This window comes from Ictidomys tridecemlineatus, chromosome 6 (assembly GCF_052094955.1).
Source record: "Ictidomys tridecemlineatus isolate mIctTri1 chromosome 6, mIctTri1.hap1, whole genome shotgun sequence".
NCBI lineage: Eukaryota > Metazoa > Chordata > Mammalia > Rodentia > Sciuridae > Ictidomys > Ictidomys tridecemlineatus.
The window spans coordinates 191,327,363-191,350,567 of NC_135482.1; the positions used below are offsets into that span (position 1 = coordinate 191,327,363).

The 23,205-nt window shown below is 41.3% G+C and overlaps 1 protein-coding gene across 3 annotated transcripts in view; it reads right to left on the reverse strand.

The window, feature by feature from the left end:
- Fgf14 (fibroblast growth factor 14) overlaps positions 1 to 23,205 on the reverse strand; it is a 635,314-nt gene that overhangs the window by 553,127 nt on the left and 58,982 nt on the right. The window contains exon 1 of one of the 3 annotated variants that reach the window (XM_078016307.1): positions 12,950 to 13,013. The exons of 1 other annotated variant lie outside the window; for it this stretch is intronic. Coding sequence is in view for 1 of the 2 variants with exons in the window: in XM_078016306.1 (XP_077872432.1) it covers positions 12,582 to 12,600 (19 nt within the window). In the remaining variant the exon portion in view is untranslated. Of the gene's footprint in view, positions 1 to 12,581; positions 12,687 to 12,949; positions 13,014 to 23,205 lie in introns of those variants that run through there. One more of the 3 variants, XM_078016306.1, reaches the window with a different exon arrangement.

Consider the following 23,205-nt stretch of genomic DNA (forward strand, 5'->3'; position numbering starts at 1 on the left):
CCACGAGGGATGAAGAGACCTCCTGGGCCAGGAGAAGGAGGAAGGCAAGAAATAAAACCTTCTTTCCTCCTCTTCTGTCTCTCCGTGCATTAATGACCAGAAATCACTCCCTTCCACGGTCCAGCTGAAGAAAGCTTGGCATGCAAAAGGTCTGACGTCCCTGCTCTCCTGAGTCAACCAATCATGCGGGGCCAGATTCCATACCAGATTGTTCCCCCCTGGGGGTGGGAAGTGACTGCCAGGGTCTCACCTTCAGGAGCTGAGAGCTGCATTCAGGGCATGACCTAATTCAAACCTGTCCTTCCACTATGCCAACATACCTCTGCTGATTTTACCAGCTGTGCCCTATATGGCCCACCTCAGTTCACATTTACACACACTCGTACACACACACACACACACACACACACACACACACACACAAGATTTAAAGAGACTCGTCAGTCGGGTGAGTCAGCTGGCCGCTGTGACAGCATCCTCATCCAGCATTCCTCCATTCACTGGGCTCTGGGTGGTCCAAGGGAAGAGGTTATTTCTTAAGGGTGGGAGGAAAGATCCACCTGAAAGATGCATTCCTCAGGGAGAACCGAGATGTTCTTTTCTAAGAAGGTCATGAACAGATCACATTGCATTAGGAGTTTCTCGTGCCCTGGTTTCTGGGCTCTGGAGAGTTGAGTTTTATGATCTTCTAGGTGCAGCTACCCGATTAGTGCTGAAGAAAACGTCTTCTCTGTGTGAGCTCTTTAAAGCAAAACTATAGTCTGCAATGATGCTCCCAGGAAAGAACATATCTCTAGTGTGAGCTACGGTGGCCCTGCTGGTGAGTGTCTCTTCTTCCCATGGCTGAACCTGGCTGATTTAAGATTCACAGTATGCATTGGGGACAGGTTGGAAGTATGGAAAAACACTATCATTACAACTCAGAAGTATGGTCATATAACCAATAAGCAAAGCAGAGCTGTAGAAAAGGGGAAAGGGAAACCACCGAGATTAAGGATCAGACAAAGCAACAAGTTTTAAGAAAAAAACAAGATACAACACAGGATCCAGAGTTAAAAATAAACAAAGAACTAAATCCTCATTGAGCATGGCTATAAACACTTCTCCAGTATTTCTGGTCAAATGTGTCCCCCTCTATATATAATCCCTACAAACAATGAAAGATACATCACACTTACCAAATAAAACAACAATAAATAGGAAACTTACTGATGCACTAAAAGGTCTCTTGCAAACACTGAGGTCAACCAAATGGAAATGAGTATTTGAATATTATTAAGGATCTCATATTTGTCAACACTCGTTTAATTTAACTCATATGTTTTACTATTTAATATTTATGGTTAATAAAAATTGAATTTAGGAACCAAGTGATCAGAGTTTAGGTTTGACTATACTTCTAAGAACTGTTCAGCATTTGTTAAGTTACATACTCTGACTTTCAGTCACTGGTCTGCTAAATAAAGAATTCCACTGAAGGTTGTCTGTGATTTACGGAACTATTATTGTTCTCTCTTTTGTACACCCGAGTTCCCGTTATATCACCTAATGAGCAACATACAAGACCTAGACAAGGGAAATAAACCTTGCTTTTTTATTTAAAGGAAAGTAAGAAAAGGATCTGATGTGGGAGAGAACTTAGATCAGCAGCCTCCACCTAGATAAGACTCGAATTTTGTTTTCAAAGTGGTTCACCTACATAATCTTATTGGATCCTTACAGCAAACTTTGAAGGCTCATGTTCATGATTGTTTTACCATTGGGGGAATTTACTGATTATCCAAGGTCACCCAAATAATTTTACTTAAAAGAATGGATGGGACAGACACTCTGGCCAATGGTTTAGAATGCCTGTATTCTAGAAGAAGTAAAATCTCCCAGGAGTCCTATTCCCCATGAGCCCTCATTAGTGGCATTATGTCACCTCACCATCAAGCCCGTCACCATGAGCAACTGCCCCTGAATGGCTTCAATGGATAAAGACACTCAGGGCTAACCCTAGGGGGAGAAAATGGTGATTATTTATAAGAGAAGGACGTTTATTGCCACATGACGAAAAGCTTCCCAAGCAGGAAGCTTGTGCTGATTATTTTCTGCTATCAACCATGTCCCCAGAAACAGAGAAGACAAAGAAACTCCCCTTACATCCAGGCACCAGCTCTGGTGTGCCCACAGTCCTACATCCCTCCAGGACAGAGGGGCTGTGTGGACAGCAGGAGGATGGAAGAGGGAAGCCTGATCCAGGCAGGGTGTCCCAGACCAGCCTGCCCACTCCTGAACCTCAGCCACAGAGAAAATCTAGCTCAAGGACAGGAGGGCACATTCCCAGTGTCCACAGACTTCCAGTTCTCTAGCAGAGGAGACCAAGGCTCCCTTGCAAGATCCACATTCATCTATTCAGCCAACTCAGCAATGACTTAAACCCCAACTCTGGACAGGGCTCTGTACCTTGAAAGTACCACGTAAGATAGAATATATCCCCGAGCCTGAAGGAACTCACAGGAAGGGGAGGCAAGTACGTGAACAGTTAAAGTTCAATCATGAGCCCGGGCTTCATGAACTACAGCAAAAGTGGAGAACTCAGAAACTGAATCTAGACTGTGGCACTGGACTTTCATCTTAAAAGGCGGGCAGGAATTCATCACTCGGTCAGGGGAAAGGTGTGCCAATCAGAAGGAAAGGCACTAAGGCCAGGGTGAAGGTTGCAGTTTGTGGCCCAATGAGACTTTGGGAGTTCTCTCAGAAATACACCCCTTATATTCTGGAGGGAAGGGGGCTCAAAACAGTTCAAATTCTTGGCTTTAGTAGATGTTGAAGTTAATGACATTGAAAATGTCCACTTCCATTTACAACCCAAAGAGAAATCAAATTTTATTTTAATTCAAGGATATATTCACCAATACCCTTCAGGTTACAGAAAATCACTCAGCCATCAACCCTGTGATTTCTTCAACCATCCAAATGGAAGAGTAACAATATTGCCCAATTGTTTCCTAAACCCCTCTACAAAACACAAGGCAGTTCAAGATGGAGACATAAGATCAGCTTTTAGAGGTAATAACAACACAATGGCTTATTGAATACCATTTCTCTGAAGCCACCAAACCTGTCTTCCATCACTCAGGCAGAAAGAGCAATAACAGGCCCACTCTGCCGATTCGAGATGGGAAGAGCCAGCCCACTTGCAGACCACCAACACACTCACGCCATTTAAGAAAACTCTCCTGAACACTCCATGGGTCATGAGGCCGTCTTTATGAACAATTCTATATTGAGAAGTGACTCATCTTCTAAGAGGTCAATCGGAAAATAAGAGTTAGAAATTTCTTTCTGCTGCTTGTACAATAATAAAAAATCAATCTTGGACCTAAGTGAGTCAGCAGCGTTGTGATTTGCCTGGTGTGGTAGTTGGACAACTTGAAGCCATCAATAAAGTCTATCCATGTGTAGACCATCCTGTTTCAATCAGATGGACCCATCTCTCTCCCCCGTCCTGGCCCACAACGTTTATTAAACACACAGATCAAGCAACATTTATCCCATACTGACCACTGTCTAGTTCCTTTTGAGTATGTCCTCAATTGTATCATACGTATTTCCTGAACTGAAGGGACTATGTCCATATGCCTTTACTGTATAAGTTACTTCAACCAACCAACCATATTTGTACAAGGATCTAACATTTAATAAGAAACCACTCCTGCCTTGGAGACATGGCAGCCTAGTTTTATTATCACAATAATTTGCAATCAGTTATTCATACTAAGCACTCTTAGGGATTTCCCACCAGGCTCTGAAAGCAAACCCTTGGTCATATCTGACAGAAAGGTTAGGAACTGGGGACAGGAATAGGAGAGTGGAATGAATCTGACATAAGTTTCCTATGGACATATAGGAAAATACCACTGTGAATCTCCACGTCATGCACCACAAGACTGGGATCCTAATTAGAATAAGATATACTCCATGTTTGTATCAATATGTCAAAATATACTCTACTATCATGTATAACTAAAAAGAACAAATACAACTTTTTTAAAGATTAGGTATTTGTGGACATAAAAGTAAATATGACATTTTATTTTATCTCATTTTTATTACCTTTAGCTACAAACTTATATATGTTAGTAAATATGTATTGCAGGTTTTAGCATATTGTATATATGTGTGTTCTGTGTAGATATTATATAATATACAAACACATTCCTTTCTTACTAGGTCAAAGAAATGCATAGCAAAGAGAAAATACTATAAATCCTGCTACTCCCTTTCTGCAAAATAAATCTTTACAAAAAGAAATAGCTTGCTGTAAGAGTTAGTCATACTTTCTAGACCTAAGAGACCAGGTCTGAGGTGCCTCCAAGCCTGACCCTGACTGAGAGGTCTAGAACCACACCTGAAATGCTACCTAAGGTTCAAGAGCAAGTGCCTCCACAAGCCCTCTCCTCTCAGCAGTATGTGTAACACTTCTCTGCCTCTTTTCAGGTCTGTTTTATTTGACTAAGCTCCCTGAGGGCTGGCACCTGTGAGCCATTTGTCTCTAAATGGTGAGACTTAGTGCAGTCCAGGTCAAATCTCGAACTGCAGAAAATGAGCCTCAATGGCATCCATTAGTTTATTCCAGTAAATTTAAAACGCACTTCTGAGCTATTTTGTCATCCTCCTTGAAACAGTTGAGGATCCCCTAGCATAGCCAAAACTAAAGTTGGAAACTTGTCCCAAATATCATTGCCTCTAAATAAGCTTGGGTCGTATGTACCTGAAGGAGAACCCTGGCCTGAGAAAAAACAGATAAAACCTCAAATGCAGCAAGGCAGTGAGTCCTACAGAGACTTATCAATGTCTTGACTCCCTCTCTTTACCTTTCTTACAAATTATGCCCTTTTTTCAATATCCCAGGATTTAAAAAAAAATAACTGTTGTATATTACACTACACCCTCTCCTTTATATACCAGCACCATGAAAGAGGGTACATAGTAAATGCCATGCAATCCCATAGCTACATTGTTTGGAGAAGATAAAGTATTAAAAATTAAGGGAAATATGACTGTCCAAGAGGTTAGGGTCTAAACTAGAAACTTGAAGCCTCATGTTAAACCTAGAGGACCACAACATATCAGGATAACAAACAACAACCAAAAAAAAAAAAAATCAAAGGGTACATTTGTACCTGGAGAAAAGTTCAACTTTCTTAAATACTAAACTGTCTCTTCAGACATAGTACTTATCATGTTTTCTGTGACATCCTACTATGTTGCAGTTGTGCAGTTGTTTGGTGTCAAAAGCCATATGACCATCAATAGTTAAAATAGAAAAAAAAATCAGAAACAATCTGCTTTTTGTGAGTTAACCAGACTCAAAGTCAGCTCTCTAATATTACCATCACCAGCATTTCCACAGGCGTTCCTGCCTGTGGGACAGGAGAGCAGCCTCCAATGGCACCCTCAGCACTCAGCATGCAAAATGGAACACCCTGTGCACAAACATCACTCATCGTTCAAGTTCACTACAAGGTTCAACACATTAAAACACCGAGAAACACTCAGGACAAATCAAACCAAATGCATTTACAAAGTGCCTGAAATAGCCTACTTGAACTCTGTGTGTCTATGTGTAAAATATTGACAATGTTGACATGCAATTTTTTAGCTGTATTGTAGAATTTAAGGGGTTTGTTGGGTCAGATGCCTGAAACAGACTTCATTAGGAATTAGAATTTTTAAACTTTTTAATTATATCTTTCTAAGTCTAACCATATAGCCTATGAGACGTCTGAGAAGTATAGTACAAATAATAATCCTTTCTCAGAGTGATCCTTGAGATCAAAAGTAGTATACACCAACGTCATTTGAGATAATAGGTGTGCAAAAGGGCAGCTGCTAAGTATCGGGGATCCATCTACTTGACTGCTTCCCATCATGTGGCTACTCCACATGACTTTTGTAGCTCACTCTCCATTCATTAATTCATTTCATGCATTTATCTTTTCAGATGTGCAGTACAGAGAAAGCACCTTGTGGATGCCAGTTGGCCTTTAGCGGGGATGTACTTGTACTGGTCTGACCCCTTGCTACATCCAATCTGCAACAGACCATGAAACAACACAACACAGCTCATCAGCAGAGACCAAAGTAAGAGTCAACAATTCCAAATGAGATTCCTAAGCTCTTCCTTATCAGCATCAAAGCAATAGGTAAATGTTGCAATGTTGGTCCAGTGATTGATACTCTTTGTGACTCTTTCATTCCTACCTGTGTTCTATACATCGAAAATAAATGTTGGAAAAATGATCTCCAAAATCATCTCCAAAAACAGGAGGGATGAAAAATGCATATACAGATACTATGAATGGATCAGCACTCCCAGCTCATTTACCCACATGTAAGAAGAATTTTAGAAGGTCTCATCCTTTCTCCTAGTTTCTGCTCCTTTCTCCCTATTACAAATTACATCACCTCAATATAAGTGAATATATTTTCCCCTAAAGCTTGTAGATGTGCTGGTTTCTAAAACTCCTTGGTTTCTTCTAAACAGTTGCCAAAATGTAGCCCCACACTCTCGCTGTGCTGGGAGGTTTAAGCGTCACAGGAAGTGGGGAGCTGCACACTGCTCCCCTCCTGGGCAGGACCTGCCACCTTGTTCACTATGGAGGAAGCAGTCTCCCCCCACACCCGCTTCTACCAAATGTGACCACTTTCCTGCCTGGCTTCTGCCCAGCCTTTGATTTCCTGCCCCACTCCCACACTCTTCCTGGGCAGAAGCCAGGCTCCAAATTTCAGTCTGACCAAGTGGAAACCTTTGCCTGGCTCCTGCCAGCTCCTCCCAATAAATTGCCCTATTTACTGTACCTTTTCTTGACTCATATAAATCCTCCCTCTCCAGTCTAGCCTTCTACAAAACCTGCCAGATCACAAACTACGCCGATTTAAAAGTCGAACACCCTCATGTACTTGGGCCCTCACCCTGGGTGGTTGGACATCAAGATCAGACCCACTCATGCCGGACTTTTGAGTTTTCAAATGTCTCCCCATTATTTACCATCTGCTGTTCATAAAAAAATGCTACTAGTCTTTGGCATTTTCAGGAAATGGAGGAAATTGGAGTTTCAGGTAACCTGGGCCTCACTGAGCTTCCAAGAGGGCTGAGAGGATAGTCCTCAGCACTCCCATAGGCATGTAGGGCCCAGAGGTCATGAAAGTTTAAACCACGGGAAGGAGCTAGAATTCAGCTTGGACTCTGTCCACAAAGGGAGCTCTCTGAGTTCTGTGTGAGCTGCTAGAGGGAGAGGATCCTGACTCTAAATCCTCAGCTTCAGAATGTTCCGCCCAACACAAACCAGCTGTTCAGATGGATTCGTTTGCTAGGACCTCTGCAACCAAGTACCATCCCCTGCGTGGCTTACACAGAAGACATGTGCTGTCCGTGGTTCTGCAGATGGGAAACCTGGGAGCAAACTGTTGGCAGGGTAGGCCTGCTTCCTTCCGAGCAAGAGTCTGATCTATGCCTTCTCCGAGTTTTAGGTAGTTTGCTGCCAATCATTGACATTTCTTGACTGATAGAATTACTGTACTGATTTCTGCCTCTGTCTTCACATGGTGTTCCCCTGTGGGAGTCTCTGTGTTCAAATGTCCCCTTTGTATAAGGACACAGTCATATTGGATTAATGGCTCACCCTAATATGTCCTCATCTCAACTGACGACATCTGCATCTACCCACTTCCCAAATAAATTCATATCCAGGTTAGAACTTTAATGCCTGAATTTCAAGGGAACACTATCCAACCCATAACATCAAGAATGACATCTACAGCTACCTATGGACTACCTGAAAGAGGACCTGGCACTCAGTGGTGGGTACTTAATACACATAAAGGAACAGAGGAATGAATAATTCTTTGTGAGTGCCAACGAAGAAGTACCTGTTGGGGGTGTTTTAGTTTTGAGGGTCACTACTGAACACGAAACACTACTGAAAAGAGAAGCTGATGCTTTGGAAAGCTTTCTGAGGCTGTTTCCTGAAAGATCGCGGCCCCCTTGCTGTCTGATCACAGCAGAAGGCTCTGAATTTGAAGTTGAAGTGCTATAAATAGCATTTAGTTTTATCCTTCAAAATGTCACATGTACTTTTAAAAAAAGATCTTAGTGTCATGTAAGAGTCCCTGAGTAATTCAATTTATAGGAAAGGGAGACCAGAGAGAACCAACTGTATTATAATTAATTACATATGCAAATGGTAGACTAAATTTAGGCGCACAATTACATGTCTGATCACACTCTGCAAAGGTTGTAAACTGTATGCCTGGACGAAGGAATGAGCCCCTGCTTAGCTCAGGTGCTCAGACACTGTCAGTAGCCATCTCAAGACCACCCAGGCCCTGCATGCACAGGGAAAACCTGGGAACACAGTCCTGGAAGCATCCAGTCTCCCAGCCAAGGAACTAGGTTATGCCACTGGGCCTCTCTCAGCCTCTCCAGACTCAGCCTCCTTGCAGGGAGCAGATATGACACCACAGGGCAGCTGGTGGGGAAGACTGGCAGCATAAGCAGCACCAGCAAGCACTTGTATCATGAAGCAGGGGACATAAAAACAACTTTGCTGTCACTGCAGCAAGCCAAATGTAGCTGTGTTGGGGTACCATTGCTACAGTCTCTCCTTGAGTGCCAAACAGCTACATGGTTGTAGACAAATCCCTTCATTGGATTTGGGGGACTTTCTAAGTACTTGAGTGAAATAATAGATGCTGGGTTCTTCTGTCAACTCTGAGGTAATTAGCTCTGTGGGCATATGCTGTATGGCCACTGCCCATTTTTTGGAGGACACTTAGGGCACTAGCTGAAGATAGGGAATGATTTATAAATGATGACAGTACAGATATAGATGAGCTATACAGAGATATAGATATATACGCTAAATGCTATATATTTCACACATGTACATATATTTGCATATGTATATGGGTATGTGTACATGTCTGTCTGTATAAATAGAATAACAGAAGCCACTTTGCTTATACCTCCAAATTACCAATGAAATGCAGCTTCCAAGTGTATAAAGCAGATTGTTGGAGTTGTTCTGAAGTGTACCTAACAAAGTACATCAGCCGACAGACATACACTGTATCATTTCCATTTTCAAAATGTATGCATGTGCCCGTGTACGCACACATGCCCATACTTCCTAAAAAACTGGAGAGCACTGCAAAGAATAATGGCTGGGGAGTTAATCAGAAATCCTTGGTTTGAGTCTCAGTCATGCCATTAATGAAAAATGGATGGAATAATTTCTATTACCCAAAGTATGAGCATAAAATGAAAGAAATCATGGAAAAGCACCTTGTAAACTATAACAAATAAAATGACACTCATGAGCCTCACAGGTCAGCAAAGGCAACAAATGAAGGATAAAGTTTGCAGGCCACCTGTGTTCATCCAGGTGGAGACATGACTAAGCCCCAGACCCTGCAGGCTCTGGGCACATCCCCAGCATGCATTCAGTCGGTGCTGCTCTGTAGCTGTCTTGAAATTGTGTTCTTGGCTGTGGCCTATAGCATTTTCCTACAGAAAATGTGACTAGAACAAGTTCCTTTTCAGTGCCCCACACTCAGTCTTCCTATACCATTTCCTCTTTAGAGTAGACTCATTCTCTCGTACAATCTTTAAGGAAAGGGATTTGGTTTGTTTATTCACAATTAGAGGTTGGAGACAGAAAAGGCGGTGCCTCTGTTAGGCACAAGTGCTCTTCAAAATGAAATCTGCAAGACGAGAGCACAGGAGACCCTCTCACCAGCATCTTCTACACACCCACTTGCCCCATGCCCACATAACTGACATGGGATTAATGATGGCCCCTGTTGTCTGGAAATCTGGAAAGCAGAGACTTACAATATAATAATGGAGTTGGTGACTGCCCAAGTCCTCCTTCCTGTCCCCTTTGTCCACCCCCACTCACCTTTAGCACTAGATTCTTTACCAACTCGACATGAAATAGACTCCTATGGAACCACTACGGCTACCTTGCAGACAGCCTTTATAGAACAAGGACTCAGTTTGTAATCTGATAGTCGGTATAGTTCAAATATATAGAGACTGTAATTCACTCAAGAGTGTCAGAATTTCTGATTCTTGCTCCACACACTGTAGACCTAGGGCCACCAATTTGCAAGTCAGTAGGTCAAACTACAATCTCTCCTTGAGCGCCAAATAGCTACATGGTTGTAGACAAATCCCTTCATTGCTGTGGACCACAGTTTCTTGCTACATATTATTATCTTTTTTTCAAGAATCATGCCAAAAATAAGTTATTTAACAATGCAACTACAAAGAATATGGCATTTTAATGAATTTGAAATACAATACCCCTCAAGGTATAAACTAAAATTTTTCATTTACTAATGAATCTTAAAGTACTAATAAATGAATATCTGAAAAATTCTCGTTATTAAGCTTTGTGATACTTTATTTTTTAAAGTGAATGCACGCATGTGAGATTACAAATTAAGGCAGTTGAACATCTGAACACTGCCAAAGTATACTTACATTTCACTGATTTTGATTGGACCTTAACGTGACTTCTAAACTTTGGTAGGGCACACAAAAACAACAAAATTAAAGCCCACATCTGATTCACAATCAGCAGCACTAAGTTTATAAGGATTCTTTAAATTCTCAGTGATTCGAGATTATAAAACTAATAAAGAATCATCGCTCATCTGATCAATGGGTTCAGATTCATTTACAGCCTCCCCCCCAACCATGCACAACCCCATATTTTAATTGTTTTCAAACTCAAAGGTTCAAAGTAAACTTTACACTTTTTCAGCCCAGACTTCACAAGGAACAAACCAAAAAAGGCAACCCAGGCAAGACTGGTCCAACCCAGACAGGCTTCCCCTGGTTCTAGGAAGGACAAGAGAGAAACCTTCAAATACTTAGAACACAAAAGGATTGAAGCACTCTTCCTTTAACACAAGGCCTCCTCCCCCAATCCCTTTGTCCAGCGACCCCAACATCACCTTTAGCACTGAATTCACTGGAGTGAAGGCCTCATGGGTTGGAGATGTGTCTTACGGGAGAACTTAAACAGTACTTTATGAACACACCTATCCATTGCTCTATAAAGGTCATGCCAAGATGTGCACAGTATTGCCACCAACTCCTGGAGCAGTTAGCTCAGCAGCTTAATACCTGCAACTTGGTGATGTTAACACAAAACTGAGGCTCACCACGACAAGTCAGTAATATATGCCCTGGCACAGAGTTACAGGGACACATTTGCTATGGTGGGAAAGACCTATTAGGCCTGTCCACCAGAAGGTCAGTGGGGAATTTATTTCTGTGGCTTTTGGGGATCCCATAACTGCCATAATTTTAGAGGCTGGTGTTGAGTCATAGGCATTTAGGGTGACAGAGTAGTTCACTGACTACCAATTGGATGTAAACTGTATAGAATCTTAAAAAAAAAATCCAAAACTTTACCTAAAATTGGAAGGCTTCTCATACTTATACATATTTTTTAAAAAATAACCCATACTCTGTCTCCTACACAATTTTCTTTTGGTAAAATTACCATCATTTAACTTTGTAAAAATAATGTCAAATACAAGCCAGCATGGAACTTTTGTAACAGCAGAAGATTTAATACATCTGTAGTTTCATACTGAAGTGTATATAAATCATTCCTAAAACACACCTTGTAACGTGTTCTAATTCCATATACCCATTAAAGAAATAAATATGCATTCATTCTCATTCTGTCAAATCTCTACCTCTTCCCAGTGTATCACACTTACAAGAAACCATCATCATGTGATTAAAAAAAAAAAGATGTAAGCTAGAGAAATGTTCCATGTTGACCTCTGATCCTTGCTTTTCTCTCACAATTTCACCCTTTAAACAGTATTTCTTAAACTAGCAAATAGCACAAAAGTAAAGGAGAAGCCCTGGGCCTTCTGTCCATGACACACATTTGGTTGAAGTTGATTTCAATGATATTTTTTCCATTTATTCCCCAAATGTAAGGTTTAAAAGTTGCCACAGCCATACCAACTGAGGCAGGAGGACCACAAGTCTGAGCCAGCTTTGGCACCTGAGTAAGACCTTATTTTGAAATAAAAAATAAAAAGGGCTGGGGATATAGCTTAGGGGTAAAGCATCCCTGGGTTTGATTCCCAGTACCAAAAAAAAAAAAAAGTGCTGCAACATCAATTTATAAATTGTTGTTAAAACTGCATTAATGGGCTGGGGGTATAGCTCAGTTGGTACAGTGCTTACCTTCCATGCACAAGGCCCCGGGTTCAATACCCAGCACCACACACACACACACACACACACACACACACACACACACACACACATACACACACACACACAGAAAACAACAACCACCACTAAACTGCATTAGCATTTGATATATTCCAATATATTAAAAAATACAAAGAAGATTTGTTGCACATCAGTTGGAAACCATTTGAGTTGTGTTAGTCACAGATTTCCCTAAGAATACCTGGAAATCTGAGTCAAATTAAACCAAGATAGTATGTAGTAGGAAAGAATTAAAAGAACATATTTCCATATCACTTACCCTTTTCTTTTCCTATCATGTCTTTGCTATTGATGAATCAAGTAATTGGTATCACCAAAACCCTATTTCTTCATTTTCTTGTTATCCAACAAATAAATACATCAAAGGTTGATTTCACCATTCAAAAGGCATTGACATGACATTGGTAAAGATTAAGAGTTAGAGTCCAGTTGAAATCATATCACTAATAAAGTGATCCAGACTGAATTTTCCAGGAGTCTTATCTTTTGGAAAACTTTTCTGACTTCTTTGTGAATAAAAGCAATCTTAAAATATTTCCTTCTTTTTAACTTTTGAGCATCTAAAAAGACACATAACCTACCATAACCAATATCTTATCAATCAGGAAAAATCAGAAGACAACTAACCTCCGGAAGCAATACCACGCCGTACCCTATGGGGATTTGAAGGCAGGTTCTGCGATGAACTTGCTTCCCTTTCACTTGTTACGTAAACTAATAGAGATATATTTAGCTCGGATCAGTGATTATTTCACTAAGCCTCAAACTGCTGCTTAAGAGCATCCAAGGAAAGATAAAGACCCACGGAGCATCTTCAAAAGAGCCCAGTGAGCAACGTGTAGGTGTGTAAACGTGTGTCACTGTGCGTGTGATGTGGACTGGAGCACACATGTGTTTCCATGTTGCCAGGTGTCCCCTTTTCTGATGTTGTGGGGAAAGAAAAGACATGACAATTTTTTTCCAATCAGGGACAATAATAACCGCCACGAGATTCTAGCGTCCCCTCACTGTCAGATAAAAGTGGAGATAAAAGTGGGCACAGGAGTGGAGGGAGGAGACCCTCTCTCTAGCGCCTCCCACCCAACACAGATAGGAGCCTGCCGGTGTCCTGATTAAGGGCATAAATGTCACACTGCCTGGGTTCAGTTCTGCTCCACCATTTATTGGACACATCCCTTGGGTTATTTAGATATCTCACCAAACCTCCATTTCTTCATCTGAGAAATGGGCATTTAAGTTCACTCACTCAACAAATGTGCACTCAGTACCTAACACATTCTCAGCACTATGCCCCAGGGTAGCTTATGATAGTGAACCAATCTGAGATTTCTTCCTCTGTGGGTGCTCAATCCAGTGGCCCTTGTGAGGATCAGGACAGATCACGTGGGGTCCAAGTCTCACGTGGGGCTGGGAGGGAACAGGCCCTCAAGCAATGTCAGATCATTGCTATTTCTAGGTGCCTGGCACTATGAAGGACGAATATGCACAGGACTCCAATCTTCCTGACAACTGTATACACTAGCTATGCACCCTGTATTATGGGTGAGGAAACCGAGGCTAACCCAGTGTAAGCATCTCGCCCACTCCCAGTGTTCCTTCTCTATTAAAGACACATATCACATTTTTTATATAATAAACTATGTGTCCTAAGCACTGGACAAACATTAACACATTCAAATAATAACTCATTAAAACTCACCCTCTTTTCACCGTCCCATACCACCTGCTAACCACTAACTGGTATTTGTCACTTCTGTTGGTAATTTTAGAAATGCTAAAGGTGATTTTTTTGAAACTTTACTGTGATTCTCAATCTAGTATCATAACACAGACACAGCACCTCGCAGTCATAAGACTACAAAGTTAAAAAGGGAAAAGATTCTTGAAACCTTAGTACATCAAGGAGAAAATGCTCTAAGGAAATGGAAGGAACTTGGAAGTAAAAGATGGGGTCAGACCTCCACAAACAGCCACCAATCACCCCTCAGGAACAAGAAAAAAAGGACCCCAAGGGAGAACTAAAAATATTATACTGATTTATAATCAACCCTGGAGGTACTTGGTGTTTTCCCTCCCCAAAGAATTTGGAAAAAAGAAAAGTAACCAATCAGATCAAAGTCAAAAACAGAAGAAAATAATGTTTACCCAAATACTTGTTAATAGGAGAGTGTTGGCCATTTTGTGACACCACTTTGGGCCATTCAAAGGCAGGTTATCCCCTTGACGAGCATCTCCTGTCTGGTCCTGTCCCCTTCCATGCTTTCTTGTTCACGTCCCTCAGCCATAGCAGCTGCCCTGGCATCACTCAGACATGCTCCAGATTGGGTCCTGGTGATGCTCTGGCCTCCTGCAAGAGGCCTGCACTGATTTTGCCATCTATAGTTTAAATTGGCGACCTCACCCAGACCCCAACATTCCTGGTCCTCCCACCCTGCTTTATTTTTCTCCTAACTCAACTCAACTCAGCTCAACTCAACTCTTCTCTTCTCTTCTCTTCTCTTCTCTCTCTCTCTCTCTCTCTCTCTCTCTCTCTTTCTCTCTCTCTCCATACACACACACACAAACACACACACACACACACACACACACACACGTTTCTCCACTGAAACATGGCAACATGGCAGCCAATTTTTTTTCATGCTGTTAATTATGCTATAGCTATAAGCCACACAATGCCAAATAAAACTATTGGTATAATTAGGCCAAACTTGGTAGAAAACTGTTTCTCTACATTCTCTACAGTCTACATTCAATTTAAATAAATCAAAACTAAAAGAATACTAGCACCCCTCTTAAGATTTCCTTGGCCTTATAAATTATTTTCTTACACACACACACACACACACACACACACACACACACGTATGTATATATGTATAGATTCTTCTCTATCACACTACTGGGTTTTTTTGTCTGTTTCCCCTTGCCTACCCCAGATTGAATGCAAACTCAATGAAGTCATGGATTGTTTTGGTTTTGTCAATCTGTTCATTGATATAACCTGAGTGTGTATAGATAGTCACTGGAATAAACAAAAAGCTTTTGCTTGATAAATTTAAAATGCCAGTCATTTTTTCACACATGCTCCAAAGGACACAGGTGATGCTTAAAAGCAAAACTGAACAAACAAAATGGCCTTTGTGCTTCCTGTTGGGCATTCTTAAAAGAAAACTTACAGTCTCTATTATTTATGAGACTGAAATGTGAGGGGAATCATGAACACTGTGAGTACTGTTCAATTCAAATTTCAAAGCATAATCTCAAATAATAACTAAATGCAAACAGAATAAGCAGCTCAGGAACAATAATCAAAATGTCAAATGCAAGCAACTAGAGAAAAGAAGTTTCTCCACTGAAACATGGCAGTCAATTTCTTTCGTGCTGTTAAGTATGCTATAGCTACAAGCCACACAATGCCAAATAAGTCTATTGGTGTAATTAGGCCAAACTTGGTAGAGAACTGTTTCAAAGCCTACATTCAATTTAAATAAATGGAAACTAAAAAAATGCTAGTATCCTTCTTATGATTTCCTTGGCCTTATAAATTATTTTCTTGGGACAGTTTAATGATTGGTAAATATACAGTGAATAGAATACATAGCACCACTTCCTCCTCATTGAAGGAAGAAAAACCACATGTCTGTTAACTTGGACTTGAGATAGAGTTGGGATGACAGAAGTACATGCACACAAGAAAGTGTAGCAAATGATTATGAGACACTTTAAAATTTGTTATCCTATTTGTCCCTACATTGTTGAATAAACAGGAGGAAATGGCAAATGTGAAGAAAATGAGTCTCCCACAGTCCTGGAGACTGTGACTAGGAAAGCAGGACCATGAAGATTAAAAGACACAATCCACACATCATAGTATATGAATGGCACAAAAAATGAAGATAACTCAATTATTCCCTACAGAATGTGAATGCAAAAGCAAGGTTCTGTTCAGTTCCCAGGTCAAACCCAAATAGCCTGACCTAGAACAAGCACAGCAAAGACCCAAAAGCTCCAAACCAAATAGAAAACTCATTTCCCAGCATCTAAGCTCATATTTCCAGGTACCTTCTTCAAAATAAAGTTCAAAAATGCCAGCTCATGGCATGCCAAGCCTAGGAATGGCTTTCTGGTCCTCCAAAACTTCATTAACCATTTCAGTACCTGTCTTTACTTTCAGGTAATGTAATGTTGACTGAAAACCACATGCATGCAGCTCTGGCCATCTGGCTACTTTGTGATACACCTGTGGGGTACAAAGGATAAGACCCTGTCGAGAACAAAGAGGACAGAGGGGAGTCCCAGAACCGAGGACCACTGAAATACCACAGAAATAATGGTCGTCTTACAAACTCTTGCATCAATTTCTATGGAGCAGATTGCATGCATTAAATTGCTAAGAGTTGTCTCCAACTCCAAATTATTCTCTTAATTCAAATAAATGAATTTGGCTAGATATCCAAAGCCCTCATATAAGTCTCTTTTATCCAACCATAGACAACTGTAATATCCTGAATGGACTCACTGCTCGCAAAAAAAGAAAAGAAAAAAATTTATAAACAAAGGATAGCATAAAGGGAATTGAAAGGATCAACCAAAATACTTAGAACAAATACTCGGATGTGATCTGAAGCTCTGTAGACCAAGGGGAGCCAAGGGGAACTCCTGTTCACTACTGTGAAAAAAAAAAAAAAAGGAGAACTAAAATTCTTGAGTCTTCTCAATTATTTCCTCTAATATCAGCAAAAGTGACCTCTTCTCCTCAGTTCACCCTTCTGGAATCGAAGGCAGTGAAGTCCAACTGTTCCATTTTGTACTTGAATTTTAACATGAACAAGAAATGTCTGCAAATATAATAAAGTTAATCATCTTGAAGATTGAAGCTCTTCATAGAGGGATTTATTATTCACCCATCCAGTCATTTATTAATCAAAAATTTTTTAACATACACCATGTATAAACTGTGTGTTAAATGGCACAGAACTTCCCAGAAATCCGGTTCTTCGCAGGTGGCTATAAAATTCTGTTAATGAGCTGGCTAAAACATGTGAAATTTGCCCCCTCAATAGGATGCTCTGTCTCCTATGTTTCCAGGAAACTAATCCCACCTCCTCTATCCTTCTCCCTCCTTGGTCCCAAAAGACCCCCAGCTCCTCTCTGATCAGACCATTCTTATTTCCTTAAAACCCATCACCGACCTGCTGTTTATTGCCATCCCAGTTCCAATCACAGTCGTCCATTTTCCTTGTAGTTATTTGTTGGTATATTTTCCTGCCCCTCCAGACTATAAAATCCTTCAAGCAAGGACTCTATCCATCTATGCGCTCCCTCCTACTCCCTCATTTAAAGCACCAACGCGCTGCCTGATACATTATGGATGCTCAGACGGGCTGCACAGTGTGATACATGAAGGCGCAGCAATCACACACTGGTTAGGGGGGAAATCCCTAGTTCCATAGCTGAGCATTCTCACAAAGAAAGGAGATGAGTTCCTAAGTAGAAATATCTTGTATAATTTAAGATGTAACACTACTCACATTCTAGGAGTTAGAAGAGCATTCCAGATATCTTGGGGTTCCTGGTGAAAGAGATACCACCCCTTGAAGGAAGCAAAATCCAGAAATCTAAATGATCTTGGCAAAACTCTCACCCTCCTCTGCCCTCAGGACACCCGGCTTTACCACCACTCTCTGCCTGGAAACTACCGACACTACGTTTCCTTGCCATTTTTAAGAAGCCCTGGAGTTCTGCTTCATTCCTTCTTTCTCAGATTATCAGCCCACAAGGCTCCACACCTGCTCTTCTTTGGCCCTCTCTCCATCACAGCCCAACCCTGCCGCTCCTCCGCTGTGTCCATCAAAGCTCATCAGCTTCCTGCTCCAAGGCTGAGACCTACAAGGCCCTCCTTTGAGGACGCAGCTCTTCTTCGCCCCATGAGTAAAGGCTGCTGCTTCTCCCCAGACTACCCAAACTGCATCCTCCTCACTGTCCAATGTCCTCCTCACTGCTCGGTGCCAGGCTGTTCTCCCCTCTCCTTCAGGAAAGACCCCCAGTGCTCAGTACTGCCTGTGAGCCATACTTGCTGGAGCAGACCATTCCTGTTCCTTAAAACCCACCACCGACTTGCTGCTCATTGAAATCCCCTGTGGGTCCCTCCTCTCCCTCCTGGAGTTAACTTAGTTTACCAACAACCTCCCAAGAACACCCAAAATGATTCTTGGTGATTTCCCCTTCCCGTTAATAGTGGCTTTCAGCCCCATGGTCCCTTCCTCTTGTCCTGTTCCTCCCTGTTGCAAACTGTATACTCCCTGAATTACCTCATTATTAACCACCTCTTCCTGGTTCCCACCTTGTTCTATTTTGCTTGACTTACCATGATTTCCCATCCATTGATCTTGTCACCCTATCAATGTCCCTCACCCCACCTCTTTATATCCTCACTTCCCAACTTCCCAGCTCAAATTTCATAATTATCATCTCTTCGTTATACTCCTTTAGCAAAAGCTCAAATTTTTCCCACCTATTTTGCACACCCCAAGCCTGACTTGAGTAGCATGTTCACATGCCTGAAATTGAACCCACGAGCACAGCGGCCGTCCTCAGTCTGAACCCATGACCACCAACCAGAGTGGCCCCTTCATGGTGGAAGCAAGGAAACCTGTGGAAGTGTGTTCCGGCCCCTCTTCTGGAGTGGAATCTCTGCTTTCTTCAGATTCCTACCACAGCCTTCTCCACCAGCACTCTCAGCTCAAGATCTGATTTTGCATTTGGCATGAGAACACAGAAGCAATCAGAAAGGAATCCACAAGTTCCTCTTCACCTCCCAGCACCTGGGCCTCTACCCTCTGCCTTCCCTCCTACTTTTATAAACCAGTTTCCTAACTTCCTAACACCAAGTCCTCCACTTCACAGGAGGTCCCATCTACTCAAGAACACTGCCACAGCAAGTCTCCAGCCCTCTCTTGCTTCATTGATTCCTTCTCTAAAGTACTATTTCCATCTATTTACCAACTAATTGTGCTATGATATGTTCAGCATTTAAAAATCAAGGATCCCATGCTTTCCTGATACAGGATCAATGTGAACCACCTGAAGCCAAGGAGTGGTGTCTACTCCTCTATCTCCAATTCCTCTGATCCTACTTTATTTTTTTTCCAGTGCTAGGGATTGAGCCCAGGGCTAGGCAAGCCCTCTACCACTGAGCCACATCCCCAGCCCTCTACCTTTTGTTTTGCTTGCTATTTGCAATAGGGCTTCAGTCCCACCCACTCTAATTGCAGTTATGCCTCCTTATACATTTGCTCCAATGTGACCTTCTTAGCAATGGCTTCCTGACCACCCTATGCAAAAATTCAAGCCCCTCACCCTTGCCTGTCACCGCCTTGCCCTTGCCTGTCACCCCCTCCTCCCTCTCTTTATTGTTCTCTGAAGCTGCTATCACTGTTTGACATCCCATACATTTTATTCATTTCTTCACTTACCGTCACCCCTGTAAGTACAACATCTCTGTAAGATCAGAGTTATTTGTCTATTTTATCCTCTGCTATTTTCCTGGCACCTAAAACAGTAATATGTCAATAAGTATCGGGTGAACGAATGGATGGATGGATCTGGGAGAATTCTATCTCACTCTCTTGTTAGCACTAGGGCTTTGGAATCCGGCAGTCCTCCACGCAGCTAGCAGCCGTTAGGGTGCCTTGTTTAACCTCAACACACTCAGCTTCCACCGCTGGAAAAACGTGGATGATGAACTATGCCACAGAATTATTAAAATAATTAATTAAAAAACAATGACCCAAAATGCTCTATGTAAAAGCCATCAGCAAATTCCTTGGAAGTAGCAAATGACCCACAAATGAACAGCTACTTTTACATTGTCCCAGGTCAAAGGTAAAAAGCAGTTTTAAGTATTACATCTCCAACTGCTCTATTTTCTAATATTTTAATATCCCAAGGCCCCAAAAGACATAGTTCCAACTTACGTAATTTAACACAGATATCAGCATTATCCCCATCCTGTCAACCCACATCAAAACGTTGTTTTAATCCATCGCATGTGTGTGCCTTGGGCTTCCATTTATTAGATGAACTTTTGCCTCATTATAATGCTAGGCCACAAGGACGGTGGCTCAAAATGCACACAACATATGACAGAGTGTACACACACACACACACACACACACATACACAGTTACTACAATTAAAGAAGATGCACAAATTTAAAATAAGGGCCCTAAAGAAAAGGTAATCATCAAATAAAAATAACTGAGCCCTTCACTTAAGCCCAGCACCAAAGGGCTTTGTAACCTTCTTTTCCTTGCCATCCTTAAGAACAAAGCAAAATAAAAATAACTAAAACAGCGTGAGGGATGTGAGCCTCATGAAATGCAAAATGAAGAATTTTCAAGGTTCCAATGCATTCTTCATGGTGGCGGGATGAAAGGACGATAGAACTGTGGAAGTTTAGAATGGGGAGTCCAGCATCCTCTCTTTATAAATGAGAAAGCTAAGGAAGTGCCCTGAGCTTCTGAGAAGAGACTGAGGTTAAGAAAATGTTCCCGTATGGAAATTCAGCAACTGGCACAGAGCGAGTCCCTGTCAGCAGAGACAGGCAGGCTCTTAACGGAACGAAAAGGACACAGAAATAGCAACCAGCGTGGCACATAGCACAATAAATATTTGTGCACGAACTGAATTAGGAGTACAATGACCTGAATTCTGGTCGCAGGTCTGCAAACTTTCCTTGAGTAAATGACTTTGTTTCTTCAGCTTCATTTTCCTCATTTTGTATTTAACATCAGAACCAGGAGGCGCCACTAATTTAAGGCATGTTAGGTGGCTGATTGTAATTTGTAAGGGGAGGAAAGGAGAAGGCAGATTTTTAAGACTGTTGTGCTAAGACTCCTAGAGCTTCCTAGGAAAACTGATGCCTAAAGGTCACATTCTAGCTCAATAAATAGAAAATAACATTTATTAAAAAAATAAGTGTGAATAATAAGTCGACTGTCCATCTCTCCATAGAAAATACATAAATGAAACAGCAGAAGCAACTCATTTTTCTGGGATGCCATTATATGGTAATATTTTTTTAAATATAACTTGCATTTAAACAGGATTTTTAATCACAGATTTTATTGACTCTGTGTGTGTATCTGAAACATTAATGAGAATCCAAAGATGCAAAATAGTGAAAATCCCTTCTGCCACATTTGTAAAGCCGAGGGAAAATTCCATTTTCCCAGAATTGAAGTCTGCAATCCATGATTTCTCCAAAAAGAGCTTTACCGACTTTTTTTTTTAATAAATTCAACTTCTGTGCATCATGTCCTCAAATACATCATCCACAGATGATGACTAACTCATAGCAGACCTGTCTTCTCTCAAGGGCTGGTTGAAATGTTACCATCTTTCTTGACAGGTCTAAGTATTTCCATCATTAACAATAATTTTTACTTACAAGTTTCTTAACATTTATAAAAGAAGCCTCTTCAAAGCCTTACAAATTAGGCAGCTTTATTTTATGTATATATTTTTAATCATCAGAGAAGAAGCATGATAAGTGACATTTCTAAAGAAAAAGCTCAGTCAAAATTAAATCAGAAATCTGACTTTTAGTTACTTGACTTGACCATCCAAGGATGTTTCTAGATAACTAATGAAAATTAACTGGGAAAAAATATCACAGCAGAGAGTGCTTATGAAGGTATTTCTATATGTGGTATTTCTAGAAACATTACAAATTCTATGTGGTAAGCTATGTAAAATTTGGGAGTTAGATTACCATACTGCACTAAGTAAATCTTGGGATATCCAACATGCCACCCACAGGCCATATGAAACTTCCAAATTTGAAAAACCTCTTGAATATGAATATATATATGCATATATATATATACACACACATATATATATTCATTCCAAAAAGTAAAAATTTCCTACCATCTTAACCCAACATGGCACTCACATATGTAAAATGTTTATTGTTTGAAAACATATCAAATGTCCATGATTTATAACGAGAAATACAGTTTGAATTTTGTGAGAGTATACATTCCAGATTTGTAAGCAAGTTAGCAGGGGGTCTTTACTTCAAGTAAAAGGAAACTGGGTCATATAGCTGTATCCAGGGCTAACCTGTTATTTGAAGGTTAAACAGGAGTTAAAGCTTATGCTGTTCATCTTGAACTGAGCCTCTTGCTATACCATATTTTTTGGAGAGTTCAAACAATGAGCGTTGCCCAAGAAGAGGTCCCTAAGCTTTTGATACAATGCAACCCAGAGACATTGCCAGGGATACTCAATAGGGTTCCTGTTTATGGTTTCTTGTGTTCTCATGATGAGAGATGAAAACGGCTGCCAACCAGTTACCAAAAATACTGAACCCACCCGCAAAGGAGGCAAAGCTTCCCGGAGCGAATCACCAGGCTCCCTGCAAACTGGTTGCTGTGCATTCAAAGCCAACCTGTGGTCCCGGACAGCACAAATAACTAGAGTGGCCTCACTGAGGCATTCCTGGGTCATTTGTCCCATGAATCTCCAGTGTGCGAAGGGCTCTTCCCATCAGAGAAATCACCCAACAGCTGCCACAGGATGTTTCTTATTTTGATGACTGAAAGGTACATGCTGGGTCTGGAGGAGGAAGCCATTGATTTATTTTCGCCACTTTTCCCTGGCTGACAGCAATTTAAAAGAGAAAGAACAAGCCAGATCACTCATCTGCCTGCTTGGCATGCCTGGTAGTCATGGGAGCCCATATCGAGGCCATCTGTTCAGGTCCCAGCCTCTTCAAACATACACAGAAAGATGATGTCAAAGGGGTGTGCTCCAGCCCCGTTAGAGAGCCACCTGATTTCAACCAGAAGACCCAGCAGGAGCAGCCCACCCACTCA